The following is a 25,032-nucleotide window of genomic DNA, read 5'->3' on the forward strand; positions in this document are numbered from 1 at the left end:
AGTATCTCTCCTGGATGAAGGTTGGCCACCCCTGTTCTAGATCAATAGACAGAATCACCACAACCCAAGAGCCTGTATCTCACACCACTTACCAACTGACTGCGCTGCGTGTTGGTGGATTTCTGTCATAAGGTATAACAATGGTTTATCAATTAAGTTATTGTGAAGGAAGTCATACCAACTCAGCTGTGAGAATCGCCCAGGTTTGAGGTGTGCCAAAAATAGGTAGGTCATGCATCCGTTCAAGACTCTGGTGAGGCGGTCAAATTCCTCATAATCTATAGCACATGCTTATCTAAATTAACAACAACTGCTGGGAGAATGCCACCCCAAGCAGAGGCCATACCTGAAGCGATATAGACACCGTTGTGGGGAACGGTAGGGTTGATGCGCGCTGAGTGCAATAATTGATGCTCAGGTGACAGGTCACGACATTTACGCTATTGTCTGCGCGGATTATAGGGTCGTTATATTACTTTGGCCTGCCTGGTCCTGAGATTTTTAACCTCAGTGGTAGTGTTTCACACCTCTCCATGCATTGCACATATTGGATCATATGCGCAGAGTTGTGCAGAGATTGTGTATCTTAAACGCAACCACATAACGTTACACAGACTATCCAAATCCTCCTGCCATCATCACCTGCATCGACTTGATAAACAGGGATGATACTCTCCCAGTAAGCGGCCCACACTAGTCAGTAAACAGAAGGGTAATTTATTTGGGCCGGTTAGCAAACTGAATAGGAATCCGTTTCTATAGCAACAAGCCAAATACTAACTAAATTAATAAACAGTAGTAATCTGGGTGCATTTAGTTAAGTTATTAAAATAGTAGATGAGACAATAGGGTAGTTAAAATGGGCAGTATAACGTCAGCTGGGTTGGTGAGTCAACGATAGAACAATACCAACATTTGTTTAGCAAGCCACAAAGTGGGGCATTATAATTCATGAATAGCAAAGTGTTTAGCTAGTAACTATACTGTAGCTAGTTTAGACTCGGCTAACCATAGTTACATGTAATGTAGTTAGCTAGCTTTGTTAGCGATTCAATGTGTAGCTAAAACTTCAACTTACTCAAAGCCCTCTATCAAGCAACTGCAACCTATTACTTTATTGTACGACAATGTTGCTGATACTGATACGTTTAGCTAGGTTAGCTTGTTGGCTAGATAGCTACTTTGATGCATTACCCATAAATCGTTACAAACCTTTGCTCTTCCAGCTTCTATTTTCCTCTGTCGTTCATCTTCGTCCATGTCTTGGTTGAAACACAACCATTAAATGTTACGGACAAATGTCCTGAAATCGCTGATTATTCCACTAAAACCTTTTACTTTCTTGTACCTCGGATGGAAAATCTTCGGAACAACTGTCAATATGAAATTCAATATGGCCGCCATGTCGTTTTAGCACCGCCCTTATCAAGTTTCCTCCGCTAATATGGCCAATCAACACACTCGGAGCGAATTTCCCAGCCAATAGCATTCATGCTCTCTTTCTGTTTACATGCACTGAAAAAACTCCCTCCCACATTCTACAGGTCCCTGACTGACAAGTTACAAACCAATCAGAGGACTGAATAGTGAAGCTAAACTTTGATTGAAAAAGGAATTAGCCAATACATGTAGAGAGTCACAGACATAGTCCACCCATACATTTCTATTTTAAAAATGTGTGCCTGTTTTTGATTGGATCATGAAGCTTTTTAAACCAACTACTCCACCTATGCAAACGGCGCACTAAATGCCCGGGGGAAATGAGTTAACCAGTAGCAGCATAGCGTTGCCTTTCACAAGTTCAACTATCAACTGAATTATCTTGACTATGGATTTTGTCCACTAACTACATATTAGAGCTCTTCATGGGTCCACCCGGACACGAATACCCGAGACCAGGTCCGGGTCCAAATTTCAAACTTGTGCGGGTTGGTTCCGGTTTAGTTGCATTCACACAGCACAATTCTGATATTTTTTCCCTCTAATCTTTTCAAGTGAGGTCTTTTTCAGAGCTGATCTGATTGGTCAAAATAGACACATCGAAATGTACTGGGGGAGGGGTGGTCCAAATAGGGAGGGTTGTCAAACAATTTTTTTTTTTTTGCTTTGGGGGGATGTGGGTTTTTTTTGCTTTGGGGGGGGGGGGGGGGGTGTGTTGTGTTTGTTTTTTTTGCTTTGGGGGGGTGTTTTTTTTATTTCATTGAGCACATGGGAGGGTAGTGCGTTTTTCCCTCGTTTACATTTGCTCTTCTGCTCATACTTTCCCTATAAATAATGGTTGGACTTACTTTTGATATTACGCTAATATAGTTTAGAAATGTTTGTGAAGGTTTGGTATGGTGTGGCTATTATTAAGCTTTAGCCACTGCAGGCCTATGATATGACGGCACTGCGCCCCAGAGCTCCAACTGACTCCTACAGGTGAACTTGAGGGGAGGAAGACTGTTTCAGGCCTACGAGAGTTACTCCTGTAATCTAACAATATAATACTTATCTTTATTCATTTTTTTTATCAAAATATTTTGTATGTCTATATCTGTATAGCAGACGCAGCAGCCATCTGACATAAAGAAATGCATGTTGGTGTCGTAGCATGCCACTGGCATTTCTCTACCTCTCTCTCGGGTTGGGCCTAAGTTTCTCTGTTTTCTAGAGGCTATAAATATTTGTTACAATTTTAATGTTGTCAAGCACCAAACCCGCACTGCTCATTTAACCCGCAAGCCAGCCACACAAATATGTCAGATGAAACACTGGCCAACTGGTGACTGAAGTCAGCTTGCAAGCTCTCCTTCACAAGGACTCACTAGAGCGTGATGGAATAAGGAAATCCCGGGCCAGCCACACCCCCCCCAAGCCCTACATTCTATACTGGGTAAGCCTACAAGGTAAGGGAGGAATGTATTTTCTGTTTGTCCAGATTGACACTTGGTATTTATTAGGATCCCCATTAGCCACTGCAAAAGCATCAGCTACTCTTCCTGGGGTCCACATAAACATGACATAGTACAGAACATTATTAGTCAAGGACCGAAATACATTTAAAATGTCACACATAGTTTACATATCAGTTCATACACACAATATCTAGGACTAATACAAAGTACAGTGCAAATTACAATATATATAACATGTCTGTGTCTCTTCTCAGTCCCCTTTGTGCAGTAAGGTGTTCTTTTATCTGTTTTTTTAAACTTCTTACCTGTTGTGGCAGAGTTCCATGTAGTCATGGTTCTATTTAATACTGTGCATTTTCCAGCCTCTGTTCTGGACTTGGGGACTAGTCTATTTATTGTGGTGTTGAAAATGCAAACCATGTCATTGAAGTGCACGAAGTCAGTATGCTTTGTTTATTGGTTGTGTGGTGCATTGGCACCGAAACCAGCCCCTCTCACCCAGTACATTTTGATCAGAATTGGGCTGCCTGTGTGAACACAGCCTTTGATTGTCATCTGGTCTTGGGTCTATGTAACTACAGCCGATAGACCAGAGTGGGCCCGAATGGACACGATCATGGCTCTATATAAGCTATAGCCTTCAAACTCAACGCTGGACTTCAAAACCAGTTCCACTACTTTTTTTTTTGTTCCCCTCCAATCAGGGCCTGATTTAGACCTGGGACACCAGACGGGTGTATTTAACTATCAGGTAGAACGGAAAATCAGTAGGCTCCAGACCTCATAAGGTAAGAGTTGAATACCCCTGACCTATGGCATATTTATTTGAAGCTATTAAGGTGAATGTATTGACTTATAGAAGAAGAGCAATTTTTTTTTGTCACTCTGGTATGTTAGGGTGTGGGTCGTGTCTAGCTCGGGTTGTCCTCGGGTCCATTCAGGTATGGGTCGTGTCTAGCTTGGGTTGTCCTCGGGTCCATTCGGGTATGGGTCGTGTCTAGCTCGGGTTGTCCTCGGGTCCATTCGGGAATGGGTCGTGTCTAGCTCAGGTTGTCCTCGGGTCCATTCGGGTATGGGTCGTGTCTAGCTCGGATTGTCCTCGGGTCCATTCGGGAATGGGTCGTGTCTAGCTCGGGTTGTCCTCGGGTCCATTCGGGTATGGGTTTTCAGGTCCGGGCACCGATGGACTTACCATTAAACAGAAATAAAAATCTCTGCTTGAGGCATAAATAAATAATACAAAAAACAGCAGTAAGGCCAAATTCAATGTTTCATCAAATCATTTTTTTCAAATATTTTTGATACCTACATGGGTCCTAAAATTCTAAAGTAAATAGCTAAATGATCCTTGGTATGACCATCTTAAAACAATTCCATATGTTAGCTCAGTAGAAACCTAGCCCCGGGCCCATAGACTCGAGGCGGTTAAAAGGTCATATATTTTTACAGTTAAATTATGTCTTTACTATAAATCTTTTTTTTTAAACGAGGAGGGGTGGGGCCTCCAAATGATTAAGTTTGTCCCTGGGTCCAGGTCCAACTTTTTGGACAGGAGAAGACCTCCAATCTCTCCAATAAAGACTCAATTTATAAATTTTCAGCCCAGAGCTTCTCATTCCAGACCCTATTTAGGTGCCAATCTGGTATGATTAAATGACCACCCAAGTTTATACCAATTTCTACCAGTCTGTATGTTGATTGCATATATTACTTTATATTCTTATCCCAAACCATTTCACTGACCCTTGCTTTAACATTTCTTTAATTACCTTACTGGGTTGTTGTTCAAGAGAAATAGACTGCTTGTGTAGGCTCAGATGGTAAACAATCACCTAGGATCAAGACCAAAACCAGGAAAGGTAACCAAGCAGTAGGCGTGGCTTGGTTGGCATAAACAGTTGTGTCCCTTAGTAACCAGGTAAGTGGTCTCAGTTTGGCGTAGAGACTGAGAGCTGATCGAAAGGTGTGTGAGGTACAGCTAAAGAGCTACAGGTAAATTGGGGACGGGGGAGTGGGGGTGTGTACAGCGGTGACCCTCAGTCACTTATTGCTGTGTGTGTGTGTGTGTGTGTGTGTGGACAACTTCACAGTGTGGAGAATACAGTACTCTCCGAATGACTAATCTCATGCTTGACCAGATGACCCGACTCAAACTCAGGCTGCTGGAGAAGGTCATTGATTATTTGATTGAGTTTTTAAAGTTTTGGATATCAAATAATCATCTGATCATTTACTTTGATAGACAGAAAGGCCATGTTTTTAACTTATGAGTGAAACTAAAAGTAGTAAAAGAGGCAGTCTTTTCTGATGTTGTGAGTTCTGGCTGCACATGGCCTCGTTGACTGCTGACTACTCCCCTCCTGCTAGTCTTCATGTCCACAGCGACTGGAGAACGAGAGGGACAACAAGGACAGCAGAGCAGAGTCTGCCCTATCCACCAGTAAGACTACAAAATGTTTGAAAATAAATATTGTAATGAAACGTTGAAGTACAAGCAAACCCTGATTGTTCCTTTTTGTGTGACTGTGTTTTCTGATGTTACTCCTAATTCTGATTGGCCAAGGAGTTTTGATGGACAGGCGGATGCGCTTCACAGTGTGCTTAGACGAAAAAAGGACCTGCTGCAAAGACTGAGGGTATGACATCATTATTAAGTTATTTATCAACATCACCATTATCATCATCATCAAACTCACATAACTTTGTCTGTGTGTGTGTTGCCTGCAGGAGCAGCACATGTTGGAGAACCTGAGCAGACCTTACACCTGGGGTGGGACAGGGAGACGGTACCGCCCAGACCTCCTCCTGACCTTCTGCCTCCTCTTCCGGCCCCCTTCCATATCTACCAGCCTGCCCCTGCACCCCCAGCAAATGGTGAGACAAAAATCCTTCTCTTTCCCTCCCTCTTGCTCTGCTTTTTCTATTTCTCTCATTCACAGACAGCTGATGCTATTTGTCTCTTAGACACAGACAGCTGATGCTATTTGTCTCTTACACACAGACAGCTGATGCTATTTGTCTCTTACACACAGACAGCTGATGCTATTTTTCTCTTACACACAGACAGCTGATGCTATTTGTCTCTTAGACACAGACAGCTGATGCTATTTGTCTCTTAGACACAGACAGCTGATACTATTTGTCTCTTACACACAGACAGCTGATGCTATTTGTCTCTTACACACAGACAGCTGATGCTATTTGTCTCTTACACACAGACAGCTGATGCTATCTCTTACACACAGACAGCTGATGCTATTTGTCTCTTACACACAGACAGCTGATGCTATTTGTCTCTTACACACAGACAGCTGATGCTATTTGTCTCTTACACAAAGACAGCTGATGCTATTTGTCTCTTACACACAGACAGCTGATGCTATGTCTCTTACACACAGACAGCTGATGCTATTTGTCTCTTACACACAGACAGCTGATGCTATTTCTCTCTTAGACAGACAGCTGATGCTATTTCTCTCTTACACACAGACAGCTGATGCTATTTGTCTCTTACACACAGACAGCTGATGCTATTTCTCTCTTAGACAGACAGCTGATGCTATTTGTCTCTTACACACAGACAGCTGATGCTATTTCTCTTACACACAGACAGCTGATGCTATTTCTCTCTTACACACAGACAGCTGATGCTATTTGTCTCTTACACAGACAGCTGATGCTATTTGTCTCTTAGACACAGACAGCTGATGCTATTTGTCACTTACACACAGACAGCTGATGCTATCTCTCTTACACACAGACAGCTGATGCTATTTGTCTCTTACACACAGACAGCTGATGCTATTTCTCTCTTAGACACAGACAGCTGATGCTATTTGTCTCTTAGACACAGACAGCTGATGCTATTTGTCTCTTAGACACAGACAGCTGATGCTATTTGTCTCTTAGACACAGACAGCTGATGCTATTTGTCTCTTAGACACAGACAGCTGATGCTATTTGTCTCTTAGACACAGACAGCTGATGCTATTTGTCTCTTACACACAGACAGCTGATGCTATTTGTCTCTTACACACAGACAGCTGATGCTATTTGTCTCTTACACACAGACAGCTGATGCTATTTGTCTCTTACACACAGACAGCTGATGCTATTTCTCTCTTACACACAGACAGCTGATGCTATTTCTCTCTTACACACAGACAGCTGATGCTATTTGTCTCTTAGACACAGACAGCTGATGCTATTTGTCTCTTAGACACAGACAGCTGATGCTATTTCTCTCTTACACACAGACAGCTGATGCTATTTGTCTCTTAGACACAGACAGCTGATGCTATTTGTCTCTTAGACACAGACAGCTGATGCTATTTGTCTCTTACACACAGACAGCTGATGCTATTTCGCTCTTACACACAGACAGCTGATGCTATTTGTCTCTTACACACAGACAGCTGATGCTATTTGTCTCTTACACACAGACAGCTGATGCTATTTCTCTCTTACACACAGACAGCTGATGCTATTTCTCTCTTACACACAGACAGCTGATGCTATTTGTCTCTTACACACAGACAGCTGATGCTATTTCTCTCTTAGACAGACAGCTGATGCTATTTCTCTCTTACACACAGACAGCTGATGCTATTTGTCTCTTACACACAGACAGCTGATGCTATTTGTCTCTTACACACAGACAGCTGATGCTATCTCTCTTTGACACAGACAGCTGATGCTATTTGTCTCTTAGACACAGACAGCTGATGCTATTTGTCTCTTAGACACAGACAGCTGATGCTATTTGTCTCTTAGACACAGACAGCTGATGCTATTTGTCTCTTAGACACAGACAGCTGATGCTATTTGTCTCTTAGACACAGACAGCTGATGCTATTTCTCTCTTAGACAGACAGCTGATGCTATTTGTCTCTTACACACAGACAGCTGATGCTATTTCTCTTACACACAGACAGCTGATGCTATTTCTCTCTTACACACAGACAGCTGATGCTATTTGTCTCTTACGCACAGACAGCTGATGCTATTTGTCTCTTACACACAGACAGCTGATGCTATTTGTCTCTTACACACAGACAGCTGATGCTATTTGTCTCTTACACACAGACAGCTGATGCTATTTGTCTCTTACACACAGACAGCTGATGCTATTTGTCTCTTACACAGACAGCTGATGCTATTTGTCTCTTACACAGACAGCTGATGCTATTTGTCTCTTACACAGACAGCTGATGCTATTTGTCTCAGACACAGACAGCTGATGCTATTTGTCTCTTAGACACAGACAGCTGATGCTATTTGTCTCTTACACACAGACAGCTGATGCTATTTGTCTCTTACACACAGACAGCTGATGCTATCTCTCTTACACACAGACAGCTGATGCTATTTGTCTCTTACACACAGACAGCTGATGCTATTTCTCTCTTAGACACAGACAGCTGATGCTATTTGTCTCTTAGACACAGACAGCTGATGCTATTTGTCTCTTAGACACAGACAGCTGATGCTATTTGTCTCTTAGACACAGACAGCTGATGCTATTTGTCTCTTAGACACAGACAGCTGATGCTATTTCTCTCTTACACACAGACAGCTGATGCTATTTCTCTCTTAGACACAGACAGCTGATGCTATTTGTCTCTTAGACACAGACAGCTGATGCTATTTCTCTCTTACACACAGACAGCTGATGCTATTTCTCTCTTACACACAGACAGCTGATGCTATCTCTCTTACACACAGACAGCTGATGCTATTTGTCTCTTACACACAGACAGCTGATGCTATTTGTCTCTTAGACACAGACAGCTGATGCTATTTCTCTCTTACACACAGACAGCTGATGCTATTTCTCTCTTACACACAGACAGCTGATGCTATCTCTCTTACACACAGACAGCTGATGCTATTTGTCTCTTACACACAGACAGCTGATGCTATTTGTCTCTTACACAGACAGCTGATGCTATTTGTCTCTTACACACAGACAGCTGATGCTATTTGTCTCTTACACACAGACAGCTGATGCTATTTGTCTCTTACACACAGACAGCTGATGCTATTTGTCTCTTACACACAGACAGCTGATGCTATTTCTCTCTTACACACAGACAGCTGATGCTATTTCTCTCTTACACACAGACAGCTGATGCCATTTGTCTCTTACACACAGACAGCTGATGCTATTTCTCTCTTAGACAGACAGCTGATGCTATTTCTCTCTTACACACAGACAGCTGATGCTATTTGTCTCTTACACACAGACAGCTGATGCTATTTGTCTCTTACACACAGACAGCTGATGCTATCTCTCTTTGACACAGACAGCTGATGCTATTTGTCTCTTAGACACAGACAGCTGATGCTATTTGTCTCTTAGACACAGACAGCTGATGCTATTTCTCTCTTAGACAGACAGCTGATGCTATTTGTCTCTTACACACAGACAGCTGATGCTATTTCTCTTACACACAGACAGCTGATGCTATTTCTCTCTTACACACAGACAGCTGATGCTATTTGTCTCTTACGCACAGACAGCTGATGCTATTTGTCTCTTACGCACAGACAGCTGATGCTATTTGTCTCTTACGCACAGACAGCTGATGCTATTTGTCTCTTACACACAGACAGCTGATGCTATTTGTCTCTTACACACAGACAGCTGATGCTATTTGTCTCTTACACACAGACAGCTGATGCTATTTGTCTCTTACACACAGACAGCTGATGCTATTTGTCTCTTACACAGACAGCTGATGCTATTTGTCTCTTACACAGACAGCTGATGCTATTTGTCTCTTACACAGACAGCTGATGCTATTTGTCTCAGACACAGACAGCTGATGCTATTTGTCTCTTAGACACAGACAGCTGATGCTATTTGTCTCTTACACACAGACAGCTGATGCTATTTGTCTCTTACACACAGACAGCTGATGCTATCTCTCTTACACACAGACAGCTGATGCTATTTGTCTCTTACACACAGACAGCTGATGCTATTTCTCTCTTAGACACAGACAGCTGATGCTATTTGTCTCTTAGACACAGACAGCTGATGCTATTTGTCTCTTAGACACAGACAGCTGATGCTATTTGTCTCTTAGACACAGACAGCTGATGCTATTTGTCTCTTAGACACAGACAGCTGATGCTATTTCTCTCTTACACACAGACAGCTGATGCTATTTCTCTCTTAGACACAGACAGCTGATGCTATTTCTCTCTTACACACAGACAGCTGATGCTATTTCTCTCTTACACACAGACAGCTGATGCTATTTGTCTCTTACACACAGACAGCTGATGCTATTTGTCTCTTACACACAGACAGCTGATGCTATTTGTCTCTTAGACACAGACAGCTGATGCTATTTCTCTCTTACACACAGACAGCTGATGCTATTTCTCTCTTACACACAGACAGCTGATGCTATCTCTCTTACACACAGACAGCTGATGCTATTTGTCTCTTACACACAGACAGCTGATGCTATTTGTCTCTTACACAGACAGCTGATGCTATTTGTCTCTTACACACAGACAGCTGATGCTATTTGTCTCTTACACACAGACAGCTGATGCTATTTGTCTCTTACACACAGACAGCTGATGCTATTTGTCTCTTACACACAGACAGCTGATGCTATTTGTCTCTTACACACAGACAGCTGATGCTATGTCTCTTACACACAGACAGCTGATGCTATTTGTCTCTTACACACAGACAGCTGATGCTATTTCTCTCTTAGACAGACAGCTGATGCTATTTCTCTCTTACACACAGACAGCTGATGCTATTTGTCTCTTACACACAGACAGCTGATGCTATTTCTCTCTTAGACAGACAGCTGATGCTATTTGTCTCTTACACACAGACAGCTGATGCTATTTGTCTCTTACACACAGACAGCTGATGCTATTTCTCTCTTACACACAGACAGCTGATGCTATTTTTCTCTTACGCACAGACAGCTGATGCTATTTGTCTCTTACGCACAGACAGCTGATGCTATTTGTCTCTTACACACAGACAGCTGATGCTATTTGTCTCTTACACACAGACAGCTGATGCTATTTGTCTCTTACACACAGACAGCTGATGCTATTTGTCTCTTAGACACAGACAGCTGATGCTATTTGTCTCTTAGACACAGACAGCTGATGCTATTTGTCTCTTAGACACAGACAGCTGATGCTATTTCTCTCTTAGACAGACAGCTGATGCTATTTGTCTCTTACACACAGACAGCTGATGCTATTTCTCTTACACACAGACAGCTGATGCTATTTCTCTCTTACACACAGACAGCTGATGCTATTTGTCTCTTACGCACAGACAGCTGATGCTATTTGTCTCTTACGCACAGACAGCTGATGCTATTTGTCTCTTAGACACAGACAGCTGATGCTATTTGTCTCTTAGACACAGACAGCTGATGCTATTTCTCTCTTAGACAGACAGCTGATGCTATTTGTCTCTTACACACAGACAGCTGATGCTATTTCTCTTACACACAGACAGCTGATGCTATTTCTCTCTTACACACAGACAGCTGATGCTATTTGTCTCTTACGCACAGACAGCTGATGCTATTTGTCTCTTACGCACAGACAGCTGATGCTATTTGTCTCTTACACACAGACAGCTGATGCTATTTGTCTCTTACACACAGACAGCTGATGCTATTTGTCTCTTACACACAGACAGCTGATGCTATTTGTCTCTTACACACAGACAGCTGATGCTATTTGTCTCTTACACACAGACAGCTGATGCTATTTGTCTCTTACACACAGACAGCTGATGCTATTTGTCTCTTACACAGACAGCTGATGCTATTTGTCTCTTACACAGACAGCTGATGCTATTTGTCTCTTACACAGACAGCTGATGCTATTTGTCTCAGACACAGACAGCTGATGCTATTTGTCTCTTAGACACAGACAGCTGATGCTATTTGTCTCTTACACACAGACAGCTGATGCTATTTGTCTCTTACACACAGACAGCTGATGCTATCTCTCTTACACACAGACAGCTGATGCTATTTGTCTCTTACACACAGACAGCTGATGCTATTTGTCTCTTAGACACAGACAGCTGATGCTATTTGTCTCTTAGACACAGACAGCTGATGCTATTTGTCTCTTAGACACAGACAGCTGATGCTATTTGTCTCTTAGACACAGACAGCTGATGCTATTTGTCTCTTAGACACAGACAGCTGATGCTATTTCTCTCTTACACACAGACAGCTGATGCTATTTCTCTCTTACACACAGACAGCTGATGCTATCTCTCTTACACACAGACAGCTGATGCTATTTGTCTCTTACACACAGACAGCTGATGCTATTTGTCTCTTACACAGACAGCTGATGCTATTTGTCTCTTACACACAGACAGCTGATGCTATTTGTCTCTTACACACAGACAGCTGATGCTATTTGTCTCTTACACACAGACAGCTGATGCTATTTGTCTCTTACACACAGACAGCTGATGCTATTTGTCTCTTACACACAGACAGCTGATGCTATGTCTCTTACACACAGACAGCTGATGCTATTTGTCTCTTACACACAGACAGCTGATGCTATTTGTCTCTTACACACAGACAGCTGATGCTATTTGTCTCTTACACACAGACAGCTGATGCTATTTGTCTCTTACACACAGACAGCTGATGCTATTTGTCTCTTACACACAGACAGCTGATGCTATTTGTCTCTTACACAGACAGCTGATGCTATTTGTCTCTTACACAGACAGCTGATGCTATTTGTCTCTTAGACACAGACAGCTGATGCTATTTGTCTCTTAGACACAGACAGCTGATGCTATTTGTCTCTTACACACAGACAGCTGATGCTATTTGTCTCTTACACACAGACAGCTGATGCTATTTGTCTCTTACACACAGACAGCTGATGCTATTTGTCTCTTACACACAGACAGCTGATGCTATTTGTCTCTTACACACAGACAGCTGATGCTATTTGTCTCTTACACACAGACAGCTGATGCTATTTGTCTCTTACACAGACAGCTGATGCTATTTGTCTCTTACACAGACAGCTGATGCTATTTGTCTCAGACACAGACAGCTGATGCTATTTGTCTCTTAGACACAGACAGCTGATGCTATTTGTCTCTTACACACAGACAGCTGATGCTATTTGTCTCTTACACACAGACAGCTGATGCTATCTCTCTTACACACAGACAGCTGATGCTATTTGTCTCTTACACACAGACAGCTGATGCTATTTCTCTCTTAGACACAGACAGCTGATGCTATTTGTCTCTTAGACACAGACAGCTGATGCTATTTGTCTCTTAGACACAGACAGCTGATGCTATTTGTCTCTTAGACACAGACAGCTGATGCTATTTGTCTCTTAGACACAGACAGCTGATGCTATTTGTCTCTTAGACACAGACAGCTGATGCTATTTCTCTCTTACACACAGACAGCTGATGCTATTTCTCTCTTACACACAGACAGCTGATGCTATCTCTCTTACACACAGACAGCTGATGCTATTTGTCTCTTACACACAGACAGCTGATGCTATTTGTCTCTTACACAGACAGCTGATGCTATTTGTCTCTTACACACAGACAGCTGATGCTATTTGTCTCTTACACACAGACAGCTGATGCTATTTGTCTCTTACACACAGACAGCTGATGCTATTTGTCTCTTACACACAGACAGCTGATGCTATTTGTCTCTTACACACAGACAGCTGATGCTATGTCTCTTACACACAGACAGCTGATGCTATTTGTCTCTTACACACAGACAGCTGATGCTATTTGTCTCTTACACACAGACAGCTGATGCTATTTGTCTCTTACACACAGACAGCTGATGCTATTTGTCTCTTACACACAGACAGCTGATGCTATTTGTCTCTTACACAGACAGCTGATGCTATTTGTCTCTTACACAGACAGCTGATGCTATTTGTCTCTTAGACACAGACAGCTGATGCTATTTGTCTCTTAGACACAGACAGCTGATGCTATTTGTCTCTTACACACAGACAGCTGATGCTATTTGTCTCTTACACACAGACAGCTGATGCTATTTGTCTCTTACACACAGACAGCTGATGCTATCTCTCTTACACACAGACAGCTGATGCTATTTGTCTCTTACACACAGACAGCTGATGCTATTTCTCTCTTAGACACAGACAGCTGATGCTATTTGTCTCTTAGACACAGACAGCTGATGCTATTTGTCTCTTAGACACAGACAGCTGATGCTATTTGTCTCTTAGACACAGACAGCTGATGCTATTTGTCTCTTAGACACAGACAGCTGATGCTATTTGTCTCTTAGACACAGACAGCTGATGCTATTTCTCTCTTACACACAGACAGCTGATGCTATTTGTCTCTTAGACACAGACAGCTGATGCTATTTGTCTCTTAGACACAGACAGCTGATGCTATTTGTCTCTTAGACACAGACAGCTGATGCTATTTCTCTCTTACACACAGACAGCTGATGCTATTTCTCTCTTACACACAGACAGCTGATGCTATCTCTCTTACACACAGACAGCTGATGCTATTTGTCTCTTACACACAGACAGCTGATGCTATTTGTCTCTTACACACAGACAGCTGATGCTATTTGTCTCTTAGACACAGACAGCTGATGCTATTTGTCTCTTACACACAGACAGCTGATGCTATTTCGCTCTTACACACAGACAGCTGATGCTATTTGTCTCTTACACACAGACAGCTGATGCTATTTGTCTCTTACACACAGACAGCTGATGCTATTTGTCTCTTACACACAGACAGCTGATGCTATTTCTCTCTTACACACAGACAGCTGATGCTATTTGTCTCTTACACACAGACAGCTGATGCTATTTCTCTCTTAGACAGACAGCTGATGCTATTTCTCTCTTACACACAGACAGCTGATGCTATTTGTCTCTTACACACAGACAGCTGATGCTATTTGTCTCTTACACACAGACAGCTGATGCTATTTCTCTTACACACAGACAGCTGATGCTATTTCTCTCTTACACACAGACAGCTGATGCTATTTGTCTCTTACGCACAGACAGCTGATGCTATTTGTCTCTTACGCACAGACAGCTGATGCTATTTGTCTCTTACGCACAGACAGCTGATGCTATTTGTCTCTTACGCACAGACAGCTGATGCTATTTGTCTCTTACACACAGACAGCTGATGCTATTTGTCTCTTACACACAGACAGCTGATGCTATTTGTCTCTTACACACAGACAGCTGATGCTATTTGTCTCTTACACACAGACAGCTGATGCTATTTGTCTCTTACACACAGACAGCTGATGCTATTTGTCTCTTACACACAGACAGCTGATGCTATTTGTCTCTTACACACAGACAGCTGATGCTATTTGTCTCTTACACACAGACAGCTGATGCTATTTGTCTCTTACACACAGACAGCTGATGCTATCTCTCTTACACACAGACAGCTGATGCTATTTGTCTCTTACACACAGACAGCTGATGCTATTTCTCTCTTAGACACAGACAGCTGATGCTATTTGTCTCTTAGACACAGACAGCTGATGCTATTTGTCTCAGACACAGACAGCTGATGCTATTTGTCTCTTAGACACAGACAGCTGATGCTATTTGTCTCTTAGACACAGACAGCTGATGCTATTTCTCTCTTACACACGGACAGCTGATGCTATTTGTCTCTTAGACACAGACAGCTGATGCTATTTGTCTCTTAGACACAGACAGCTGATGCTATTTGTCTCTTAGACACAGACAGCTGATGCTATTTCTCTCTTACACACAGACAGCTGATGCTATTTCTCTCTTACACACAGACAGCTGATGCTATCTCTCTTACACACAGACAGCTGATGCTATTTGTCTCTTACACACAGACAGCTGATGCTATTTGTCTCTTACACACAGACAGCTGATGCTATTTCTCTCTTACACACAGACAGCTGATGCTATTTGTCTCTTACACACAGACAGCTGATGCTATCTCTCTTACACACAGACAGCTGATGCTATTTCTCTCTTACACACAGACAGCTGATGCTATTTGTCTCTTACACACAGACAGCTGATGCTATTTCTCTCTTACACACAGACAGCTGATGCTATTTGTCTCTTAGACACAGACAGCTGATGCTATTTCTCTCTTACACACAGACAGCTGATGATATTTCTCTCTTACACACAGACAGCTGATGCTATTTCTCTCTTAGACACAGACAGCTGATGCTATTTCTCTCTTACACACAGACAGCTGATGCTATTTGTCTCTTAGACACAGACAGCTGATGCTATTTGTCTCTTAGACACAGACAGCTGATGCTATTTGTCTCTTAGACACAGACAGCTGATGCTATTTGTCTCTTAGACACAGACAGCTGATGCTATTTCTCTCTTACACACAGACAGCTGATGCTATTTGTCTCTTACACACAGACAGCTGATGCTATTTCTCTCTTAGACACAGACAGCTGATGCTATTTCTCTCTTACACACAGACAGCTGATGCTATTTGTCTCTTAGACACAGACAGCTGATGCTATTTGTCTCTTAGACACAGACAGCTGATGCTATTTGTCTCTTAGACACAGACAGCTGATGCTATTTCTCTCTTACACACAGACAGCTGATGCTATTTCTCTCTTAGACACAGACAGCTGATGCTATTTGTCTCTTAGACACAGACAGCTGATGCTATTTCTCTCTTACACACAGACAGCTGATGCTATCTCTCTTACACACAGACAGCTGATGCTATTTGTCTCTTACACAGACAGCTGATGCTATTTGTCTCTTAGACACAGACAGCTGATGCTATTTGTCTCTTACACAGACAGCTGATGCTATTTGTCTCTTAGACACAGACAGCTGATGCTATTTGTCTCTTACACACAGACAGCTGATGCTATTTCTCTCTTACACACAGACAGCTGATGCTATCTCTCTTACACACAGACAGCTGATGCTATTTGTCTCTTACACACAGACAGCTGATGCTATTTGTCTCTTACACAGACAGCTGATGCTATTTGTCTCTTACACACAGACAGCTGATGCTATTTGTCTCTTAGACACAGACAGCTGATGCTATTTGTCTCTTACACACAGACAGCTGATGCTATTTGTCTCTTACACACAGACAGCTGATGCTATCTCTCTTACACACAGACAGCTGATGCTATTTCTCTCTTGGTCTGTAGTTGCCCCAGCAGCCTACTACCTTCATACAGCAGTTACCACAGCAACAGCCCCTCATACAACAGATGCCCCCTCCTCAGCCAAACCATGCACCACAGTCTGGGAGCATCAAAGGTAAACACACACACACAAATGCCAAATGCAGCTACTTCTGTGCGTGTGTGTGCATAATGTTAATTTTCATGTATGTGTGTGTTAGACATGGTGGAGCTGATGTTGATGCAGAATGCACAACATGATGCTGAAAGCAATGTCTCCCACGGCCCTATCACCACCTAACCAAGGACAGGTCCGTTTCACACACACCCACATCATTTATGTCAAATCAAATCGTATTTATCACAAGCGCCGAATACAACAGTTGTAGACCTTACTGTGAAATGCTTACTTACAAGCTCTTAACCAACAATGTAGCTCAAGAAAGAGTTAAGAAAATAAAAAATAAAACATATTTCAATGTAGTCAATCAGTCAATGTAAATAGTCCAGATGGCCATTTGATTAATTGTTCAGCATGTTTGATAAGCATTGTTTTGGTATAGCCAAATATGATGGTTTTATGGAGAATTTGCTTCTTGGTACTGGCAACATGTTGTACATTCAAATGTGTAGGCCTACTATGATTCGTGGCTGCTACAGAGAATATGCAAATGATAAAGGTCTGTAAACATGCATCATGACTTCAAAATAAATAAAACAAGATTTGCAAACATGCATCTTGATGGGTTTTATTCTGTATTTAATCCAAAACACATCTGTCAAACCTGGCCTCTTGGCAATGACCCTCACCACAAGTAGAAGTCAAACTGTACTCAAAACTAACTTAAGTTATTCTTCCAGCAAATGCAAAAATAAAAACATCAGATTAGTTAGGAAACCAAATAATCTCATAATCCAAAACAAAGTCGCTCACATTCATTGTCCAACCGTCATTTCTAAAAGTTATGTATGACGTATTAGTCAAATGATCCATTAATTATTTTAACTCCCTGAAGTCCGACCACACACCTCCACCGCATGCACACGAAACAAACATAATTATCGTATGATTAACGTGATCAACTCTGGTACAGAGGCATGATGGGATACAGAGAAAAGAATTGGACTCTTTCCCATGTAAGGAAAATGGCGAGAGGGTGAGACCACTAAGTGAAGATGAAGTTAGGAGGGAAAGAAAAGTAGAGAGAGAGAGAGGGCGCAACAGAGGTAGAGAAATGAGGTAGGGAGGACTATTCTGGACTGAGCTGAATTGTGGCTCGTCCACATTAAGGCATGGATATAAATCCACTAACTCTTATTAGAAATATAGGTGTATATATTATCTATAATCTACTGGTACATATACATCTCTGTGGTGTGTACCATTGCAAACTAGTCAGCAGATACTGTAAATACATACCAATATATATGTAATACACCCAGTACTATGAGTGGAAATACTGGTTCCTATTGGATCTCATGTAGAAATACTGGTTCCTATTGGATCTCATGTAGAGGGGAGAAGGGATCCAGGTGTAGTGACAGAGAGATGGAAGGAGAGTCAGAGACTGCAGCTTGTGACATTGAGTAGACAGAGGTCTGTATAGCGAACCAGTAAGTCATCCCACCACCAGACCTACACTAGCAGTAGATAGCAGATGTATGGGGGGGGTCATGCTGTGTGAACACATTATAAAAAATGTTTGGCACACAAACACATGTCCCGAAGATTTTTCATTATGTTGAGCGATGCCACGGTGAGAAAGTCTATGTGTGTGTAAGGCGAGGCTATCGGAACACCCCCACGTTGATTGACAGGGCCACCTCTGTCTTCCTGGTCTTGATTGGCCCCATCTTCTTCTCTGGTCCCACCCCTCGGTTGGTCTCAACTTCAGCCCCCACACCCTGCCCTCTACAGGAGTAAAGAGGAAATAGTATCAACGTAAACCGTAGACATTTACTTATGTATTTATATTAACTTTAACTATAAATACACTTTCTTGTAAAGCTAATGTCATACACGAAAAGCTGTGGATATTTTAAGAAGCCCCACCCTTTCCTGCGTTGCTCCTTCTCTTCCCTCAACCTCTGCTCATCCTGTTGGGTGCTAAAGTCCCGGTTATTGTCAATCAACAGGTTCTGTCCAATCAGAAAAACACCATGTTACTGTCGATGTATTATCTAATCAGAAAACCATGTCACATTCAATAAGTAAGTTTTGTCCAATTAAAGCTGAGCAGGCGTGGAAAGCAACCAATACGATGAACCACAGAGGTGCATTTGTTACCTTGACACCGATGAGGTCACCGTCTTTAAGGTGGAAAGGCGCTCCAAGCAGAGACTCCGCCTTTTTCTTCTTCTTCCGTTTGGACACCTGCTGGCTCTGTGAGCACGCATCATCAACAAGCGCCAGGAAGAGTCATAAAATAAACCACAGGAGAGGACAACAAAACATCAGGCTCCCTCCCTTCCTCCCTCCACATCTCTTACCCAGTTGGAGAAAGTCTCCCAGGTGTGTGTGTGTGGCTGGTGCTTGGCCAGTAGCAGGGAGTCAGGAGAGAGGCCGTATGTTGAGGCCAGGGCAGAGCGTAGCGATCTGGGGGAAGGGTCTCGAGAAGCATCCCAGACCAGGTCCTCTGGAGGGTAGTAACCCCGCTCCCCTGGCACCCCCATCTGGACACGCAGCAACACCTCCTTGGGACTGGGGGAGGGAGGAATGGGGCAATAAGATGGAGGGAGAGGAAGAAAAGAGCGAGGGAGGGAGGGATAACAACAGATCCAGAAATCATGCTTCCGGTATCTGCTTAACTGACCAATGAGAGTAGAATAACCCCAGGCTTACCCAAGATCCTCTTCTCTCAGTAGCTGCTGCACACAAAACTCCACCCCACTGCTCAACTTCAACTTCCTGTGAACAGATACTTGTTGAGAAAAGGAAAGGGACGAGAGGAGATGGACAGAAGTGAGAGGGAGGAGTGTGTGTGTGTACCTGAGTGTGTGGTGTTGTCCTCTGAGGATACGGGTTAGTCTCTGTCCCTCCAGCTGCCACACACGCAGAAACGCAGGAGTGGGCACACAAACATACTGCAGCTCCGGCAGGGTCAGCACCTAACACACAGAGTATTAACACACACAGCATGGACAGACACAGACTGGAACGAGCAGTATCAACACACACACTACCTGAGTCTTCAGCTCTTCCAGTGTAGCCTCCTCTGAGATCTCCACCTGTCCCACAGTCCTCAGCTCCACCATGGCCCCGCCCACTAAACACACACACATTTTAACCAGTGGACTTAGTTTCATACTGTGTGTGTGTGTGTGTCTCACCTGTAGTCATATCCTCCAACCTCTGACCCTCCGTGGACCCCGCGGCCATGCCGTTGACCTCTGTTTCCATGGAGACAACAGAGTAGGCGCTCGGCTCCACATACAGCCAGACTGACAGCTTCAGAAAACCCTGAGAGAGAGAAGGGGGACGTGAGAGAGGGAATACATGTCTGTAGAGAGTAAATGGGGTTGAAAGAGAACAGGAAGTTGAGTGTACCTTGGGAGGAAGTCGTCCCTCAGTAATCACCAGAGCGTCTCCATGACTCATCTTCAGCTCTGAGAGAGACGCCTCCTGGGAAAGAAACGAGAGAGATTGTGGCAGTGAGTGAAAAAGAGTGCGGAAAATGTATTCCACTTCCTGATTTCGCTGAAGCAATAGGGACTATCGTGAGAATAACACCCGACTATGGCCTGTTCTTAAGCCTGACGCGAAGCAGAGGTCAGAGGAAATAGCCCTTAGGAGGGTGTTATTCACTGATAATCCCGGGTTCGAGGGCCCTTATTGCTTTAACAAAACAATTGCCGACATATAAAAAAGATGAACAACCTGTTTTCATAAAAAATATATATGTTTTAGACAAACCTCAACTGTTGAGACATCTTTTCCCCAGGGAGATCAAGCTTATTAATTGCCTGGCTGGGCTGTGGGACGCTGAAGGAGCATTGCTAATTCAAATTAAGCTGTTAACAGGCATTTACCTGGGGGATTGTCGTGAATAACTCCCTGTATCAACCAATCAGCATCCAAACAACCAGTTCTATAATTCTGGTTACTCACCTCATCCATCAAAGCCTCTCCCACCTCCTCACACCAGTCCAGCCTCCTTAGATGCCAACCGTCCCCTGTACACACAACACACATACCATTACACCACTACACCATTAACCCAACACCATTAACACAAATGCACACACAAGGGAGAAGGGACATACTCTTATAATCCAATAGTTTTACCTTCAAGTCTTGCTGACTCCAACATTTTCTTGAGACACTACAATAGAATGTATAGATAGGATTAGCAGTCATTAGCAGAGAAGCAGATACACTGTCTGACAGAGAGACAGACACAGGCAGGCAGACCAGCAGACCAAACGATACGCAGTCATTCCCCACCTGTTTAACTGTGCTAGACCGCTCTACAATGATTTCCCCCTCCAAGCCAGAGGAGGGTGCTGTCCCCACACTGAAGTACAGGAACAGCTGTGTGTCTTTGGGGGCCGTTCCAGGACAGAGGGACAGGGAGGTCATCAGCCTAACCCCAGCGTCACGAACGCTCAGCTCCTCACACACTGTGGGAGGCAACACACACGGCTTGACGTTCAGATAAATACATTCAGGTAAATTGCGAGTGGCACACCGGGCCATTGCCAACTGAAAGCTACTGCCCCCCCCCCAAAAAAAAAAATCAATATCAGGTGATTTTATCTTTAGTTTGCGGGCTGAGCAAGCTAGCCCATAATAACCTACCCTCCATACACAAATAATTACAATTTACTTGTCAATATCACATTTAAATTGATTGGATGGAAAAAAAATAAAAACGTCTCGCATTCTCAAAAAGGGTGTTGTGTTATTGTTGCGATTTTGAACAGTCAGCAGGCTACAGTTGTAGGGCCAATAAAATCTGTTTTATCTTTAGCTACATTTTTCCCAGTTTCCGAGTTCTCAGGTTTTCACTATCAAAATTACTCTTATTTAATGATAGAAAAACAACAAAAAATTGCATATTTTAAATCCACAACAATGCTTAAACCACATCGGTAGACCACTTTTAAGATCTGGGAAAAATCCCAAATGTTTTTTAAAAATGATATTGCTCACCTTGCAAGAGACCATTGTGTTTGTCTAGCGGTGTAGAGCTACTGTACCATGGAGCCTACAATATACATGTGATGGCAGAGTTTGCAAAACAAATGCCCACCCTATTTATACAAATCTTCCTGAAATAATTGTGCCAGGTAGGCCTCCTGTGTAGTCAACATTTAACTGGGAAGGTTATGGAAAGCCTTGAGAAACTTTCATTCAAACAGAGCATGATGACAAAACTGTGCATTGCAAAGATTTAACCAAGACTTTGGCCAAACATCTTAAATACCTGTGTTTCATACCCATTGTTGTCTTATAATATCTACCAGTAAATGCTAAGTTGAAACATATTTCCTTCATACCCTACCAACAACCCTACTTACTGTCCTTCTTCTGTGTGCAGCTCCACACAACAACCAGTGGCGAGCTGCCCACTCTTGCTGCCCGACAGATGAACTAGTCAGTGAGCGTGTGATAATCTACATAAAGAACTAACAGCTTTGGGAATTTTGTCGTTTTTTTTCAACAATTATACATAGAACCTAGATTGAAAATAGAATTATTACAATATTATTTTTGGGGGGCCATTGACGTGGAGGTTTGACTGGCCTGGAGGGCTTCCAAAACCTACCCGGGCCAGCAGGCAGCCCTGTATGTCGAGCCCTGCATCAATACATACATACAATTAGGACGAAGTAAGAGTTAGATGTGTTTATGTGTGAGCGTCATTGGGTGTTACAGTACCTGGGGGCAGGAGTTTCCCTGTACGGTCCACCTGCCTCAGACAGCATGCCACACCTGGACAGAGATACACACACCAGTGAAGAGACAACAAACACATATCTACCATAATAATACTGGCTGTATTAGGAGTGGTAACAGTAACAGTACCTTAACTATAGCTGATGATATTAGGAGTGGTAACAGTAACAGTACCTTAACTATAGCTGATGATATTAGGAGTGGTAACAGTGACAGTACCTTAACTATAGCTGCTGCTATTAGGAGTGGTAACAGTGACAGTACCTTAACTATAGCTGATGATATTAGGAGTGGTAACAGTGACAGTACCTTAACTATAGCTGCTGCTATTAGGAGTGGTAACAGTGACAGTACCTTAACTATAGCTGCTGATATTAGGAGTGGTAACAGTGACAGTACCTTAACTATAGCTGCTGATATTAGGAGTGGTAACAGTGACAGTACCTTAACTATAGCTGATGATATTAGGAGTGGTAACAGTGACAGTACCTTAACTATAGCTGATGATATTAGGAGTGGTAACAGTGACAGTACCTTAACTATAGCTGCTGCTATTAGGAGTGGTAACAGTGACAGTACCTTAACTATAGCTGATGATATTAGGAGTGGTAACAGTGACAGTACCTTAACTATAGCTGCTGCTATTAGGAGTGGTAACAGTGACAGTACCTTAACTATAGCTGATGATATTAGGAGTGGTAACAGTGACAGTACCTTAACTATAGCTGATGATATTAGGAGTGGTAACAGTGACAGTACCTTAACTATAGCTGATGATATTAGGAGTGGTAACAGTGACAGTACCTTAACTATAGCTGATGATATTAGGAGTGGTAACAGTGACAGTACCTTAACTATAGCTGCTGCTATTAGGAGTGGTAACAGTGACAGTACCTTAACTATAGCTGATGATATTAGGAGTGGTAACAGTGACAGTACCTTAACTATAGCTGATGATATTAGGAGTGGTAACAGTGACAGTACCTTAACTATAGCTGATGATATTAGGAGTGGTAACAGTGACAGTACCTTAACTATAGCTGATGATATTAGGAGTGGTAACAGTGACAGTACCTTAACTATAGCTGATGATATTAGGAGTGGTAACAGTGACAGTACCTTAACTATAGCTGATGATATTAGGAGTGGTAACAGTGACAGTACCTTAACTATAGCTGCTGCTATTAGGAGTGGTAACAGTGACAGTACCTTAACTATAGCTGATGATATTAGGAGTGGTAACAGTGACAGTACCTTAACTATAGCTGATGATATTAGGAGTGGTAACAGTGACAGTACCTTAACTATAGCTGCTGCTATTAGGAGTGGTAACAGTGACAGTACATTAACTATAGCTGATGATATTAGGAGTGGTAACAGTGACAGTACCTTAACTATAGCTGATGATATTAGGAGTGGTAACAGTGACAGTACCTTAACTATAGCTGATGATATTAGGAGTGGTAACAGTACCTTAACTATAGCTGCTGCTATTAGGAGTGGTAACAGTGACAGTACCTTAACTATAGCTGATGATATTAGGAGTGGTAACAGTGACAGTACCTTAACTATAGCTGATGATATTAGGAGTGGTAACAGTACCTTAACTATAGCTGATGATATTAGGAGTGGTAACAGTACCTTAACTATAGCTGCTGCTATTAGGAGTGGTAACAGTGACAGTACCTTAACTATAGCTGATGATATTAGGAGTGGTAACAGTGACAGTACCTTAACTATAGCTGATGATATTAGGAGTGGTAACAGTGACAGTACCTTAACTATAGCTGATGATATTAGGAGTGGTAACAGTGACAGTACCTTAACTATAGCTGCTGCTATTAGGAGTGGTAACAGTGACAGTACCTTAACTATAGCTGATGATATTAGGAGTGGTAACAGTGACAGTACCTTAACTATAGCTGATGATATTAGGAGTGGTAACAGTGACAGTACCTTAACTATAGCTGATGATATTAGGAGTGGTAACAGTGACAGTACCTTAACTATAGCTGATGATATT

General features: G+C 42.6%; 2 protein-coding genes across 14 annotated transcripts in view; both read right to left on the reverse strand.

The window, feature by feature from the left end:
• The window catches only part of pcnt (pericentrin), a 34,388-nt gene extending 32,970 nt beyond the window's left edge, over positions 1-1,418 (reverse strand). For 8 of the 12 annotated variants that reach the window (XM_090242291.1, XM_036982801.2, XM_090242285.1 and 5 more), the window contains exons 1-2: positions 1,213-1,394; positions 93-122 (exon numbers count right to left, since the gene is read on the reverse strand). In XM_090242291.1, coding sequence (XP_090098417.1) covers positions 93-122; positions 1,213-1,260 — 78 coding nt within the window. In that variant the 5' untranslated portion in view covers positions 1,261-1,394. Of the gene's footprint in view, positions 1-92; positions 123-1,212 lie in introns of all 12 variants that reach the window. The other 4 variants (XM_090242288.1, XM_090242286.1, XM_036982803.2 and 1 more) reach the window with 1 other exon arrangement.
• Positions 1,419-17,843: 16,425 nt separating this feature from the next.
• Positions 17,844-25,032, reverse strand: part of LOC110527395 (ubiquitin carboxyl-terminal hydrolase 40) — a 29,775-nt gene continuing 22,586 nt past the window's right edge. Inside the window, exons 19-31 of one of the 2 annotated variants that reach the window (XM_090240280.1) lie at positions 22,992-23,045; positions 21,555-21,730; positions 21,396-21,432; positions 21,219-21,283; positions 20,658-20,732; positions 20,499-20,570; positions 20,294-20,440; positions 20,100-20,218; positions 19,953-20,018; positions 19,601-19,811; positions 19,398-19,493; positions 19,164-19,249; positions 17,844-19,022 (exon numbers count right to left, since the gene is read on the reverse strand). In XM_090240280.1, coding sequence (XP_090096406.1) covers positions 18,899-19,022; positions 19,164-19,249; positions 19,398-19,493; positions 19,601-19,811; positions 19,953-20,018; positions 20,100-20,218; positions 20,294-20,440; positions 20,499-20,570; positions 20,658-20,732; positions 21,219-21,283; positions 21,396-21,432; positions 21,555-21,730; positions 22,992-23,045 — 1,328 coding nt within the window. In that variant the 3' untranslated portion in view covers positions 17,844-18,898. Of the gene's footprint in view, positions 19,023-19,163; positions 19,250-19,397; positions 19,494-19,600; positions 19,812-19,952; positions 20,019-20,099; positions 20,219-20,293; positions 20,571-20,657; positions 20,733-21,218; positions 21,284-21,395; positions 21,433-21,554; positions 21,731-22,991; positions 23,046-25,032 lie in introns of both variants that reach the window. The other variant, XM_021608625.3, reaches the window with a different exon arrangement.

This window comes from Oncorhynchus mykiss, chromosome 7 (assembly GCF_057628025.1).
Source record: "Oncorhynchus mykiss isolate SJ-2025 chromosome 7, ASM5762802v1, whole genome shotgun sequence".
In the NCBI taxonomy this organism is placed as follows: Eukaryota; Metazoa; Chordata; class Actinopteri; order Salmoniformes; family Salmonidae; genus Oncorhynchus; species Oncorhynchus mykiss.